Source organism: Theropithecus gelada, chromosome 4 (genome assembly GCF_003255815.1).
Source record: "Theropithecus gelada isolate Dixy chromosome 4, Tgel_1.0, whole genome shotgun sequence".
NCBI classification, from domain to species: domain Eukaryota; kingdom Metazoa; phylum Chordata; class Mammalia; order Primates; family Cercopithecidae; genus Theropithecus; species Theropithecus gelada.
Window position 1 is genome coordinate 138677983 of NC_037671.1, and position 15518 is coordinate 138693500.

Genomic DNA, 15518 nt, shown 5'->3' on the forward strand with positions numbered 1-15518 from the left:
AAAGCTTCCAGTTATTCTAATAATTTGGAATCTGTATCTCCCCCTCTGTGGCAATGAGGCTGTTGCTTGCTCTTCCCAAGAGACTGTATGGCATCTTTCTTGTTTTCTGAGATAAGAAACAACCTCAAGGTCATGCCCAGTGATATGGTCTGGCTCTGTGTCCCCACCCAAATCTCATCCCGAATTGTAATCCCTACATGTCAGAGGAGGGGCTTGATGGGACGTGACTGGATTATGGGGGCGTATTTCCCCCTTGTTTTCATGATAGTGAGTTCTCATGAGATTTGATGGTTTAAAACTGTGTGGCCCCTCCCCCTGCAAGCTATCTCTCTCTCTCCTGCCACCATGTAAGACGTGCCTTGCTTCTTCTTTGCCTTCTGCCATGATTGTAAGTTTTCTGAGGCTTCCCCAGCCATGCAGAACTGTGTGTCAATTAAACCTTTTTTCTTTATAAATTACCTAGTCTCAGGTATGTCTTTATAGCAGTGTGAAAACGGACTAATACACCCAATCTGTTTTGCAGAATTGAGAACAGAGCATGGTCTTGGTCTGTGTTATTTAAACAACTATCTATCATATTGCTTAAGGAGAAATATCAATATATATTACTTTTCGTGAAGTTTCCTTTCATGATTTTTAAAACAATTCATGCTCATTGTGGAAAGTGTGAAAATATAGAGAACTTTTTTTTTTCTTTTTTTTTTTTTGAGATGGAGTCTTGGTCTATTGCCCAGGCTGGAGTGCAATGGCATGATCTTGGCTCACTGCAATCTCCGTCTCCTGGTTCAAGAGATTCTCCTGCCTTGGCCTCCTGAGTAGCTGGGATTACAGACATGTGCCACCATGCCCAGCTAATTTTTGTATTTTTAGTAGAGACGAGGTTTCATCATGTTGGCCAGGCTGGTCTTGAACTCCTGACCTCGTGATTTGCCTGCCTCGGCCTCCCAAAGTGCTGGGATTACAGGCGTGAGCCACTGAGCCTGGCCTAGACAGCTTTTAAAAAACAGGATTTAACCCAGTTAATAGTTTAGACAAACATGAATTTTGTTTTTACACTTGTTAATGAGATTAATGTACTAGGGCTTTAAATAGAGGATATAAAATTATCAGTAGATACATAGGCAAAGATGCTTTTAATTGTGACACTGATTGGAATATTACAAATTCATCCTTCAGTTCTTCTTGGGTTCCGGTTGAGAATTAAGCTCTAATTCCGTAAGGCATCCATTGATGGATTTCTGTTCTAAGCACCTGGAATGATGTCAGTACCATCCTTGCAAGAATTGAGGAAACAGTCACTCAAATTCTCTTTTGTAGGATTTAATTCTCTCATAGTACCCTGGCTGAGAGTGGCTGACATAGATAGTCTCTGCTTTGTTTGAGGTCAAATGGAATTCCCCTACTTGTAGAAAGGGTCATTTTCCTTCTTTACTTCCTTCCCTTTTCTACCTTCTACCCTGGGAGATCACACCCTGCAGAACAGTCGCCTTTTGGACTCCCTAACTCAAGATAGGATGTGAAAATATGAGAAAATATCATATTCTTTCCCACTTCTGACAGCATAGATTCTGAGTGTGGGTCCCAGACTGAAAAATCATACAGGTTTAGGATTGGAAGGGATGGGAGAAGTAACATCTGCCTCCCTCCCAGAAAGCAGGGTCTTCAGTTAGTGGAGGGTGGGCCTACATAAGCCTGTGTTACCTTCAGACGTAATCTCAAAGTCTCAAGTGAGAGGCTTTTAGAAAGCCCACCAAACCATTCAATTCCAAATAAAAGCTATCCCCTTAGAGACTAGAGACAGAGTTAAGAAAATGAAAAGAATCGTCAACTAAATAATAATGCATTAGTGATCATTAGATCAATTACTAAGTAAAAGGTAAATGATTGGAAGCTAATTAAAGGTCAGTTGGGAAGGGCTGGATATAAAAGTTCCATTACAGAGGTAGGCCAATGGCACCACCTCAAGGCTTCTCATTAATCATCAAGTGCTACTTTAGGAAACTGCTGGAAGTCGGTGAGAAGCTCTGATTACACTTTCAGGTAGGTAACAACTAGTGAGTGGGACAATTACTCAGCAATTTTGAATTGAGAAGCATCAAAGGAGTTCACTTTACCAGTCAAAATGACAGCAACTGAAGGAAAACAAGGACCACTGCTATGTTATTTCTAAATATCTAAGTGATAAGGTCTACAGATTAACTTAAACTTTGGAAGGAAAAGAAAACTGAAAGGAAGAGATTTTCATTTTTAAGTTTGTATGTGTTTTCACTGATGGCGAGAACTGAACTCACGGAGAACACACTTCAGTCTTTCCAGTGCAAGAATTAATTTTAAAGGGCCGGCCAGGCACAGTGGTTCATGCCTGTAATCCCAGCACTTTGGGAGGCTGAGGCAGGTGGATCTCCTAAGGTCAGGAGTTCAAAATCAGCCTGGCCAACATGGTGAAACTGTCTCTACTAACAATACAAAATTAGCTAGGTGTGGTGGCACATGCCTGTAATCACAGCCACTTGGGAGGCTGAGGCAGGAGAATAGCTTGAACATGGGAGGAGGAGGTTGCAATGAGCCGAGATTACACCATTGCACTCTGGCCTGGGCAACAAGAACGAAACTCCAATTAAAAAAAAAAAATTTTTTTTGAAGGGCAAAAAAGGAAGCTTCACATTTCAGAAATTAACTTCTCTGTTCTTGCCCGTTAGACTAGACACAGAACATACCAGAAACATTTAATGTGAAGCCAGCTGATGTTGCTGGGACTTCTGCAAGTTCAATACCTCTCAACTGTTTGTCTGTTTAGAGCTAAGACCTAGCACTGTAATTTTCTCTCCATGGATTTCCCATTGCTTTCTGGGCAATTATTCTGAGCAACAGCCTCCTTGTCTGGTGCATTCAGGCCCTGAGAACCAGAGCTAATTAGCATAGTTAAAACTCCCCACGCCTGCAGCCATCTTTCCAGGGCAATGGATTGCAAACTTGATGAGCTCCTTTAGAGACTCATACATAATTTTAATGCTCCTGATAGCACATTAAGTGTCCACTCATAAATTTCAAAAGGAAGATACATAGATACATCATCACTGTTTTGCTACAGCTAGAGGTCAACACCAGATGCACGCAGACCACACTGAGCTCTAGTAAATGACAGTTTTACTGTACACAGCTTTATCCCTTCCCTGAAAACAAGTGTCAATGCACACGGAATACAAATGGATCCTGACAGAACATCTTGGTTTGAGCAACTTGGATCTGTCTCTTTTAAAGGCTCAATAAATCAAAATCAATACTGCAGAAAAGCATGTTTCCTGGGAATTTTGAGGCAGAAAAACAAGTGGATAGACTTAAAATTATGTCCTAAAGAAGTTTACATCAAGACTTAAAGTCACAGGGGTATAAGCATGTGTTTAAGCACCCACCTATCCAAGCTCCCAACTCTGGCGACTAGATACAGGAGACTCCCAACGGCAAGGCTTCCCAGCACCAGGAGCTTCTGTCTCAGCCACGCCTGCTGTTTGAATAGCATGGCCCTCCATCAACCTTCAGGACTGCTGCAGCCTGCGATAGAAGGACTCATCAGCAGTCATCTCTTAGAGGCTCTGTTTGTTGTCACAGAGCTAAGCAGAGGTGGAAGACAGGTGATAAGCGACACTGCACAAAGAGCAGATCCCACACCAACTCTGAGAATTGTCATGATGTAACAGGTATTTAGCAAAACTTACCTTTCTTTTCCTGGCCCATGTTATAAGATCAAATACTAACTCTAGGGGAAAAGATGCTAACTAGACAGAACCTGTTAGATAATTGTCAAAGTAAATTAAAATGCATGTAACATATAGTGTGTGTGTGTGTATAAAATGATTCAAAGAATATGGATAGAATGAACAACATGGCCAGGCACGATGGCTCAAGCCTGTAATTCCAGTACTTTGGGAGGCCAAGGCAGGTGGATCACCTGAGGTCAGGAGTTCAAGACCAGCCTGGCTAAGATGGTGAAACCTCGTCTCTACCAAAAATGCAAAACTTAGCTGGGCGCAGTGGTGGGCACCTGTAATCCCAGCTGCTAGGGAGGCTGAGTCAGGAGAATCGCTTGAACCCGGGAGGCGGAAGTTGCAGTGAGCCGAGATCATGCCACTCCACTCTGGCCTGAGTGACAGAGAAGACCTGTCTCAAGAAAAAAAATAAAAGAGCAACTTGGGGCTTACCAGCAGGGCAATCATAAACTGAAGATTCTGCTTCAGAATAACAAGGTGAATTTGAAATCTCAGTTCATAAGTTATCATTTTGAGCACAGCAATGACATATTTTAATTACATATGTTTTTGTTTTGTTTTAGTTATGAGTAGAAGGGGGTGAGATCAAAGTGATACTTACTGAAGTTATCAGTGGTAAGTATCAGAATGTCACATGTTTGAGGACAATGGCCTTGGGGAACCTGATGTTTCCCTCCATGTCCTCTGCCCAGTCCTGGGTTCTGAAACATGTTCAGACTAGATGCTTTTGCTGTGTGAACTCCCCTGGCTGTCAATGAATTTAGACAGGTTTGGTGGTATTGGTCTCGCTCTTAAATCATGAAAGAAGCTTACCTGGAAGCTCTGTTCTCATATACCTGAAATAAGGCCAGCTGAGGAGTCTAGGGCTTTACTAGTGCTGTTATTAAATTTTTGGGGAAAATGCAAGCTCCCAATTCAGCCTTTCTTATTAAAAATAAATCCAATACCCCTTTCAAGATAAGATTGTTTGCCTCTTATTGAAACTCAAAATAGTAACCCAAGAAGGAAGCTATATAGATAGAAATGAGTCATGGTTAGAAATTGTTTTGCTGCAATGATATCTCTGTATTGCTCTGTGAAGATTTTCCTTGTGCAAAAGGGATATACTAGGATTGAATGATTGATCTATTCATTCGTTCATCGAGAAATCACTGAATTCCCAAAGCATTTTCAACTATTACACTAGGTTTATAGGAGATTCCAAAACAGATCCCCAAAGAGTTTTAGTCCTTAGAAAACTGATAATGTGATTAGGGAATCAGGAAACAACCAGAGAACATTACCCAATTATGATAATGTATGAATAAGTGTTGGGAAAAGAAAATTAAGGAAAAGGTCAGAGAATGTGGGCATGGTAAAATTTTTTTTTGTGTGTGGAATGTACTATGTGAATTGCTGAGGAGATGGTAGGAGGGCATCCTAAGAGGGAGAGATGAGACCAGTACTCATCCAACACACAGTTGACAAATACTTATGGAACATGTCTTATGTGCTAGATTCTGTATTGGGTACTATGGAGAATAGTGGCCGAATAAATAGACATGTTCTTGTCCTGTGGGGGTCCACAGTCTAGTGGAGAAGACAGGCATTAAGCCTACATACAGGATTAATGCATACTTACAAATTGTATTCAGTATGACAAAGGAAAGTTACAGGACCTAGTGAGAAAGAATAATAGGAAGAACCTACTTCAGTGCTTCCTGAAGAAGTAACACTTGGGGTGACACCTGGAGGAGGAGAAGCAAAGAGGCAGGAGCCAGCAGAGGAACCAGCTCACATGAGGGATTGAGGAGGGAAAATGCTTGGCTTGTTTAAGAAGTGAAGGCAGGAAGGTGTGGCTGGACAAAGGTAGAGGGAAAGAGAGAAAAGGCTAAGAGCATAAGCAACGAGAGAGCAAAGACAGGTAGGCTGGGTGAGCCTGTGGTTTTGATGTAGCAGAGCTTGCCTTGTGTGTAGATAAAACGCGGAAGACAAAGAGAGTGAGGTTTCTTGAGGCTCACTGTGTAGCAAGGACATTGTCCAGGTGGTATTTCAGGAAATCCTCAAAAACCCTATAAAGTAGATGGAGTTATTTCCATTTCATAGGTCAAGTGAAGCTCACAATTTTCTCCAACTTGCCTGTGATCACACAACTGACAGATAATGTGAAGACAAAGACAGTTATCTACGTAATGTGATTCAGAGCTCCACTGAAAGAACCAATCTCCTGTCTACAGGTTGATGTCTGAAGTCCTCAGTTAGACCCACGTGCTTTGGGCTCTGATCCTTGTTGAAATGTAAATACTGCAGCAAGTTGCAGAACAGGGTGGCAGAAAGAAAACTGTTCAAGTCCCCCAATTAAATACTCCCCTTAGTAGCTCTACGGTTTTGAGGTTGGATTCTCTGGGGTTTCCTTTTCTTATCTGCAATATGAGGACCACCTCTGGTGTCCCCATTCCATAGCGCTGCAGAAAGAATGAAATGAGGTTTCTACAAGTGACATTACTATATAAAGGTTTATTAGCTTGCCAGACTAATGCAAAGGACTATGTGTCATCTGTTTCCTAGCATGAATGAATTTAGTGTGCATTCACAGATGAGGAGTGTGAGGGAATAAAGCTTGTCTGTGGCTGAGCTGCAAAAGGAAGGGATGGGAAAAACAAAGGAAAAATGTGCTTGCCCCATGACCCTTGCAAGGGTCTCCAGCCTCATACATGGGGCCAATTCAGAGGAAGGCTAGGGAAGTTGTCGACCTCCTCTGCTATTTAAACATAATGCCCACACCCTCCTGCTTAAAACTATACTGCACAATGCTTCGTCCACTTTCACCAGCTCCTTGGTCCACCTGTCTATTTTTAGCTCCAATCCACCCATTCTTTAAGGTCTGGGCTATATCACGGTTCCTCTAGGAAGCCTTCTCCAGCTTCCAGTCCAGGATCATCACCCACCTCCACTAACTCTTGTTCTTGCAGTCAGAACCACAGTTAGGCATTTCATTATGCATGAGTGTTTGATTAGTGTTAGCTGCTTCTTGGTGTGTATCATCATCATCTCCTAGAAATGGGCTAAACCTACTGACTGACTCAGAAGCACTAGAAAGCTTACGGAAAGGTACTAAGCCCAGAATCTGCTTTGCTGCACAGGTCAGTGATTCTCTATGCTAAGTTTGCAGAGCCTTTAAAACACACACACTTGCTACCACCCTCAGATATTCTGATTCAACGGGTGTGAATTAATTTTGTATTTATAAAACTAGAACAGGCTGGGTGTGATGGCTCACGCCTGTAATCCCAACACTTTGGGAGGCCAAGGAGGGTGGATCACCAGCTTGGACAACATGGTGAACCATCTCTACAAAAATACAAAAATTAGCCAGGCATGATGGCGGGTGCCTGTAATTCCAGCTACTCTGGAGGCTGAGGCAGGAGAATCACTTGAACCCGGGAGGTAGAGGTGGTAGTGAGCCGAGATCACACCACTGCACTCCAGCCTGCATGACAGAGCAAGGCTGCGTCTCAAAAACAAAAACAAAAATTAAAAAACACAAAAAAACTAGAATAAAGTAATAAAGCTTATCGTTTTCTACCATCTTTTGTATCTTCAGCCACCAAGGTCAGTAAAAATGATTTCTCCTTAATTTCTTCTTGCTTTGTGCCATGCAGGCACTTTGTGCCTCCCTTGTTCCTTAACATTTTGGTATGCTCTCCTCCTTCATTTCCCATGGCCCTGCATAGTACTATTAATCTTCCTAATATAAGTTATTTTGTCCCTCATCTATTTTTGGTTGTTCACTGGATCAAGTTCAATCGCTTCCTTTTGCAAGTCTATGCCCTTCCTTCTGAGGTCCCAGTGTAGACAGTCAGCTTCTCACCCTCTTAAGTCACTCACCGCAGCCTCTGAGCCTGTTAGGTCAGTCCCTGCACCGTTCCCCATATGCCTTTTCTCTAATCTCTGTGCAATCATCAGCTTGCTTGCTGACCTGGGATATCTTTCCTATGTCTCCTCCTTCGAGACTTCCGGATCTTACTGGTGTCTTCCTAGGAAGTGATCTTGATCTTGGTGTATGTGGAGTTTAGGGGAAAAATCCCAATACCCATTCCTTTGGTGGGTAGGAATGGGTCATGTCCATTGTATAAATAATTACAGGACCAAAGGATAATAGTTGGGCTCAGGAATAAAACTTGCAAGGCTTTTGCATGTAGGGCTGAGTGAAATTATAAAATGACCTCATCGTTAAACTGTTCAAGTTTAGCAGACAGGAAAAAGAAGAAAAACATGACAGAATGTGAAGCCTGCTGAAGAAGTAGTGCAAGATTTAGGAGACTATGATGAAAAAACTATCAGCATCCAATTGCAATGCACAGGTCATCTGGTATATACTAGGCTATAAACCCAGTTTTCACCATAGAGGTTTTGCTCTGTGGGATTAGATACTACTGCCAACCTAGCTTCTCTGTGCCTGAGATGCCTTAAATATGCCTGCTGAGGTTTTTTTCCTCTTCAGGAGACATGATTTCTCCAGCATTTTGTTCACAAGACTGGTCTGGCTCCCTACACTGCCCCCTCTGGTTATGGCAGGCCCAGTATGCATGGCAAGGTACCTTTCTATCTACTGTGACACTGAGAAGAACTAATATTTTTACTGAAGATCTCAACGAATATGAGTGAGCCACTCATGGTGAAGTGGAAAGACCACTAGATTGGGAGTCAGAAGACCTCGGATCACATTTTGGTTTGGTTTTGTAATGGAAATTTTCTGAGTTTTGCTTTCCTCATCCATAAAATTATGATAATAATATCTGTCTCACAGGGTTCTTAAGATGTGAGCACGGAGTAGAACAGTAGGATAGAAGTTGTGAACATTTGTGCATTGTACAAAAATGAAGCATAATTAATAGCTTCAGGAGGCAGATTAATTATTGCAAGGCATTTTACAGAGAAAAATAAAATAAATGCAGTTTTTATAAATAGTATACTTGAATTATGAAAAATAGTATTTTTAAGTATAAATAACTTTTAATGGAAATTCTTGTTAAGAATTAGAATGCTGGCCGGGCGCGGTGGCTCAAGCCTGTAATCCCAGCACTTTGGGAGGCCGAGACGGGCGGATCACGAGGTCAGGAGATCGAGACCATCCTGGCGAACACGGTGAAACCCCGTCTCTACTAAAAAATACAAAAAACTAGCCGGGCGAGGCGGCGGGCGCCTGTAGTCCCAGCTACTCGGGAGGCTGAGGCAGGAGAATGGCGTAAACCCGGGGGGCGGAGCTTGCAGTGAGCTGAGATCCGGCCACTGCACTCCAGCCCGGGCGACAGAGCCAGACTCCGTCTCAAAAAAAAAAAAAAAAAAAAAAAAAAAAAAAAAAAAAAAAAAAAAAAAGAATTAGAATGCTAATGCTATATTTTTTGGTTCAAAGCAAGATGGTACATGCATATACACACACACAAGTCAATATTTCTCTTTCAGCTCTTCTTGAGCTGAAATCTCTTGGAATTTTTGAGAAATGAGGAGGAATTTTTGAGAAATGAGGAGCCTCAAGTTTCTATTGAGGCTCTCTAGCAGATAGAAAGTTAAATCTCATTCTGTTTTGTAACCAGTCGCAGACTATGTCCTAAGAGACTATATCATAGCAGCTCTGAATAAAACTTCCCGAGGGAAAACCAAAGATATCTGGTTAAATTAACTCCGAAAATGCCTCTTTGGTTTTCTATAACATTATAAAGCATTTGAATCTGCCAGGATGGTGTCTTAAAAGCTGGAGATTGTTGCTTTTGGTCTAGGAATATAAGACAAAGAGAAGGCACACCATTCGATCCTTATGGACAATGCTGTTAAATTGGGTAGAATGTTAACTGCTTCTCCAACCCTCAAATCCTATTCCTTCAGCTATGCCAGCTTTAATGGGTATTTTAACAACCTTTCATCAAAGCAGTTATACTGGTAATGGGAAATTTATATAAAGTTTTTTAAAAAAGTTTATTATTTCTTTTTATATAAAAAGTGGTTGAAGACCTACAGTGATATTTAAGCTCCCCCTATCTCCAGTTTTTAATCTCTCAATGTCTTCCATTTTGCCTGCCAAGAACAGCACAATTAGTTTCTTCAGACTCCTAAAGCTTTAACAGACATGGTATCTTGGCTGAACAAAGCAGAGTATCTAAATAACAGAGTATGTGGCCAGAAACGACAAATTGTAGACACATCTGGCTGTTTCTCTAAAGCAGCACTAAGCAAAGAAAGAAATGAGTCCCAGATGAAACAAAGAAATAAGGAGATTCAAAAATAATAATAATAAAGATGTGTTCAAGTGCTGCTCAAAGGCTTGTAGACATGGTTACCAGAAGCCCTTGGTACCAGTAAAAACAGTAAGAGGAACAATAGCAGCAAAGTTCATTAAAAACGACTGAACTTATATAGCAGAATTATTCCAAGGAAATCATAACCCTCTTTTGAGTATTAGCTCATTTATCCTGGGCAACAGCCTTATGAGATGGACAGGAACTACATTTATTGAACACTAGGCTCTGTGTTACTTTCTTTTACATTTATTATCTCATATGATACAACAGACCTCGGTAATATTATCTTTTTTTTTTTTTTTTTTTTTGTGGAAACTGAGCAGAGACATGAGTAGATTTTTTTTTTACCCAAGGGCTGTGGCTGGTAAATGCAGAAGGAGGATTTAAATTCAGAATTATCTGACCCCAGAGAACATGACCCTATGATTGCAGCACCAGCCACAGAGTTTGGATACTTACATGGGAGAATTTTTTTTTTTTTTTTGACACAGAGTCTCACTCTCTCGTCAGGCTGGATTGCAGTGGCACAATCTCGGCTCACTGCAACCTCCGCCTCCTGGGTTCAAGCAATTCTCCTGCCTCAGCCTCCCGAGTAGCTGGGACTACAGGCGCTCACTGCTATGCCTGGCTAATTTTTCTTTTTTGTATTTTAGTAGAGACAGGGGTTCACCATGTTGCCCAGGCTGGTCTCAAACTCTTGAGTTCAGGCAATCCACCAGCCGTGGTCTCCCAAAGTGCTAGGATTACAGGTGTGAGCCACCACACCTGTAGACTTTTTAAAAAATAATAATTTTAATAGTTTTGGGGATACAGATGGTTATATGTTATCTTGTTATATGGATAAGTCCTCTAGTGGTGATTTACACTTACATGGGAGATTTTTAAAAAAATAATTTCAATAGTTTCAAGGGTACAGGTGGTTATATGTTATCTTGTTATATGGATAAATCTTCTGGTGGAGATTTCTGAGATTTTAGGGCACTTGATATATGAGCAGTGTACACTGTTCCCAATATGTAGTCTTTTATCCCTCATCCCCCTCCCTACCTTACCCCGGCCCAGTCCCCAAAGTCCATTCTATCACTCTTATGCCTTTGTGCCCTCACAGCTTAGCTTCTGGGAGATTCTTAATAAATATTTGTTCATTGACTGAGAGCAAAAAAAAACACTTAACTCCACCCAAATTACCTGCCACTGAACCTTGAGTTAGAGGATGGGGAGATGAAAAAAAAAAAAAAAAAAAGAGGAAAAATGTTTCCATAAAAGGCCAGGTAAAAGGGACCATTTAGGTTGTTTGAACCTGATGAAAGCAGGGAGAAAATACTAATAAGTAATGACAGTAGCAATTATAATGAAAGGTCATGTTTCCATAATTTACCAAGGGTTTTTCATATTCACCAAGCCACTTATAATTAAAACTGACCAGAATCATGCATACCCCACTTTTTCTCTCCATGACTCAAGAACTATCTCTTAGAAAGATTTATAGTAGATGATCAAAATACCATTAGGATTAGCTGCCACTTGTCACAGACTCAGATTCTTATGTGCTGGTCTTTGTAAGATCTTGATTAAATCTGTCTTTGCCCTCCCATTATCACCCAATCCCTACACACCCCTTCCCATAGCACTTCCTCTCAATATCTCAGTGAATGGCTCCCCATCTGCCCCTCACCCATGCCAAAAACCTTGGAAGTTGTCATTCTGGTCTCCACCCTGTCCCCATGTCCAATCAGCCAGTAAGATGCTACCTCCAGTACTGGTAGAATCCACCTAATTTCTGTCATCACTTGTGACAGACTTGGTTCAGGCCACTGTGTCTTTTAGACTACCTTATGAGCAGCCAAGTGGTATCCCTACTATTAGTTTTGTTCCTTCCTCAATTTATTCTTCATACTGATGCCAGAGTAATCTTTCCCAGTGGAAACTGGATCACATCATCTCCAGCCTTAATACCCTTTAATAGATGCCTATCATCCACAAGACCCTTTACTCCTTTCCACTGTAACTCCACATACCCCACCCAAAGCTTACATATACAAACTGCAATACACAGAACAACTTGCAGTTCTTTTGAATAAGCCATGATCAGTTCTGCTTCAGGGCTTTTCTTCATAAGATTTCCATTGCCTGAAAACACCAACTCTGTGCTCTGTTTATCAGTTCTGTCAAATGGGATACCAATAACCTGCCCCACAGCACTGCTCTGAGGAGTAAATGGGCATGTGTTGCTTGGCTTATAGTATAAATGTTAGACACGTCAACGGATGCTTGCTCTCCCTCCCAGGCCATGGTTTAATTCCTGTGTTTTAGATCTTAGGTTCTCACTGCTCTTAGGTTCCTTGGGAAAGTCTTTCTTCATCACTTAGGGCTGGTTTAGATGTTCTTCCTATATGGCACCACAGCAGTCTCTACTTAATTCTATTTAAGCCATATTGTAATTGTCTGTTTACTTGTGTGTAACTCTAACTAGATCAAATTCTGTGAGATTAAGAAGTATGTGTTGTGCATTATTGAGTTATCTCCAGCATTTAGGGTCATTGATACTCAGTAAATGATTGCTGAGTAATCCAATCAGTTAGATGAAATGAACTTTGAATATCCTAAGATTATGGCATCTGGATACCACATCTCTTTAGATACTACTACTTTGTCTTTGTATACTACTTAGCAGGTTTGCCAAGTGCTGTCTGTGTATAAATGACCTTAGTTTTTCTATCTTTTTATTTTGAAAAAATTGAATACTCATATATCCTTTGCCTAGATTCACTGATTGTTAATGTTTTGCCATATTTGCTTTATTTGTCTCTATACAAATACATATTACTTTTATGGAACCATTAAAAATAAGTGGCAGATCTCAACATTGCAGCATGTGAGAAGCCCCCACCTGACACACACATGTTGCCCTGTGATAGAAGTGGGGCAGTGGGCATCCTTGTCTTCAAAGCCTAGGGAGGTGAAATGACCTGCTCAAAGCTTCAAACTGCTTAGTCTGGGGTTGTAAATAATTATATTAGGGCTTTCTACATTGCACCACTCTGCCTCTCTATGAAGTTCATGCAAAGTTGAAAATATTGCAGATTTTATTGGTAGAAATAAATGTATCCCTCATCTCTGTCTAAACTTTCAATCTGCAAATTCTGAGTTGAGTGTTTAAAAAGAAAAAAACCTTTGGCAGGGTGGTGACAAAAAATACTCTTAGGAGATTCTTGTCTTGTCTCATATTACACTATTCTGAATTCCTTTTAAGAAAGAAAAAATAGAAAAAGCCCTTTTTATATTTTAACACAGATGGTAGAGTCATGTGGTGATGCCCATCCACTGGCATGCTACGGCTGGCTCTTACTTTGCAAGCCAGTTGTTAAACTCATTATTAAAAATTAAAATTGTATTATATAAATTTATAATTAAGTAAAGCAAAGGTAATAAATTTGAAAAACTCCTTATTTCCTAATTATCTTACTCCATTTTACTATTATCTATGGTCTTGAGTTTAAGTCTGTTGCATCTGTACAATGGAATACTACACATCTCTTCCCAATTTCACATTTAGTGAATTCATCTTAGTAGCTTAAGATTCCATATTCAGTCAATTCATGTTGGTAGCTTAAAATTGGCCATGAAGTGGACAGGAAGAATCAATATTGTGAAAATGGCCATACTGCCCAAGGTGATTTATAGATTCATTGCTATCCCCATCAAGCTACCAATGACTTTCTTCACAGAATTGCAAGAAACTACTGTAAATTTTATATGGAAACAAAAAAGAGCCCACATAGCCAAGACAATCCTAAGCAAAAAGAACAAAGTTGGAGGCATCACGCTACCTGACTTCAAACTATACTACAAGGCTATAGTAACCAGAACATCATGGTACTAGTGCCAAAACAGATATACAGACCAATGGAACAGAACAGAGGCCTCAGAAATAATGCCACACATCTACAACCATCTGATCTTTGACAAACCTGACCAAAACAAGAAATGGGGAAAGGATTCCCTATTTAATAAATGGTGCTGGGAAAACTGGCTAGCCATATGTAGACAGCTGAAACTGGATCCCTTCCTTACACCTTATACAAAAATTAACTCAAGATGGATTAAAGACTTAAATGTAAGACCTAAAACCATAAAAATCCTAGAGGAAAACCTAGGCGATACCATTCAGGACATAGGAATGGGCAAAACCTTCATGATGAAAACACGAAAAGTAATGGCAACAAAAGCCAAAATAGACAAATGGGATCTAATTAAACTAAAGAGCTTCTGCACAGCAAAAGAAACTATCATCAGAGTGAACAGCAACCTACAGGATGGGAGAAACTTTTTGCAATCTACCCATCTGACAAAGGGCTAATATCCAGAATCTACAAAGAACTTAAACAAATTCACAAGAAAAAAATAAACCCCATCAAAAAGTGGGCAAAGGGTATGAACAGACACTTCTCAAAAAAAGACATTTATGCAGCCAATAGACATATGAAAAAATCCTCGTCATCACTGGTTATCAGAGAAATGCAGATCAAAACCACAATGAGATACCATCTCACACCAGTTAGAATGGCAATCATTAAAAAGGCAGGAAACAACAGATGCTGGAGAGGATGTGGAGAAATAGGAACACTTTTGCCCTAGTATAAACTAGTTCAATCATTGTGGAAGACAGTGTGGTGATTCCTCAAGGATCTAGAACCAGAAATACCATTTGACCCAGCAATCCCATTACTGGGTATATACCCAAAGGATTATAAATCATGCTACTATAAAGACACATGCACATGTATATTTATTGTGGCACTATCCACAGTAGCAAAGACTGGAACCAACCCAAATGTCCATCAATGATAGACTTGATAAAGAAAATGTGGCACATATACACCATGGAATATTATGCAGCCATAAAAAAGGATGAGTTCATGTCCTTTGCAGGGAGATGGATGATGGCGGAATCCATCATTCTCAGCAAAATAGCACAAGGTCAGAAAACCAAACACTGCATGTTCTCACTCATAAGTGGGAGCTGAACAATGAGAACACATGGACATAGGGAGGGGAACATCACACACCATGGCCTGTTTGGGGGTGGGAGGCTGGGGGAGGGCTAGCGTTAGGAAAAATACCTAATGTAAATGATGACTTGATGGGAGCAAACCAACATAGCACATGTATACCTATGTAACAAACCTACACGTTATGCACATGTACCCTAGAACTTAAAGTATAATAATAATGATAATAAAAGAGCAAAAAAAATTGGCCATGAAGAATTACGGTGAAACCCCGTCTCTACTAAAAAATACAAAAAACTAGCCGGGCGAGGCGGCGGGCGCCTGTAGTCCCAGCTACTCGGGAGGCTGAGGCAGGAGAATGGCGTAAACCCGGGGGGCGGAGCTTGCAGTGAGCTGAGATCCGGCCACTGCACTCCAGCCCGGGCGACAGAGCCAGACTCCGTCTCAAAAAAAAAAAAAAA

General features: G+C 40.8%; 1 protein-coding gene across 1 annotated transcript in view; it reads right to left on the reverse strand.

The window, feature by feature from the left end:
- The window catches only part of HS3ST5 (heparan sulfate-glucosamine 3-sulfotransferase 5), a 294541-nt gene that overhangs the window by 3753 nt on the left and 275270 nt on the right, over window positions 1-15518 (reverse strand). The window contains exon 4 of the mRNA XM_025383241.1: window positions 3414-3552. Within this exon, the coding sequence (XP_025239026.1) occupies window positions 3414-3520 (107 nt within the window). The 5' untranslated portion in view covers window positions 3521-3552. The remainder of the gene's footprint in view (window positions 1-3413; window positions 3553-15518) is intronic.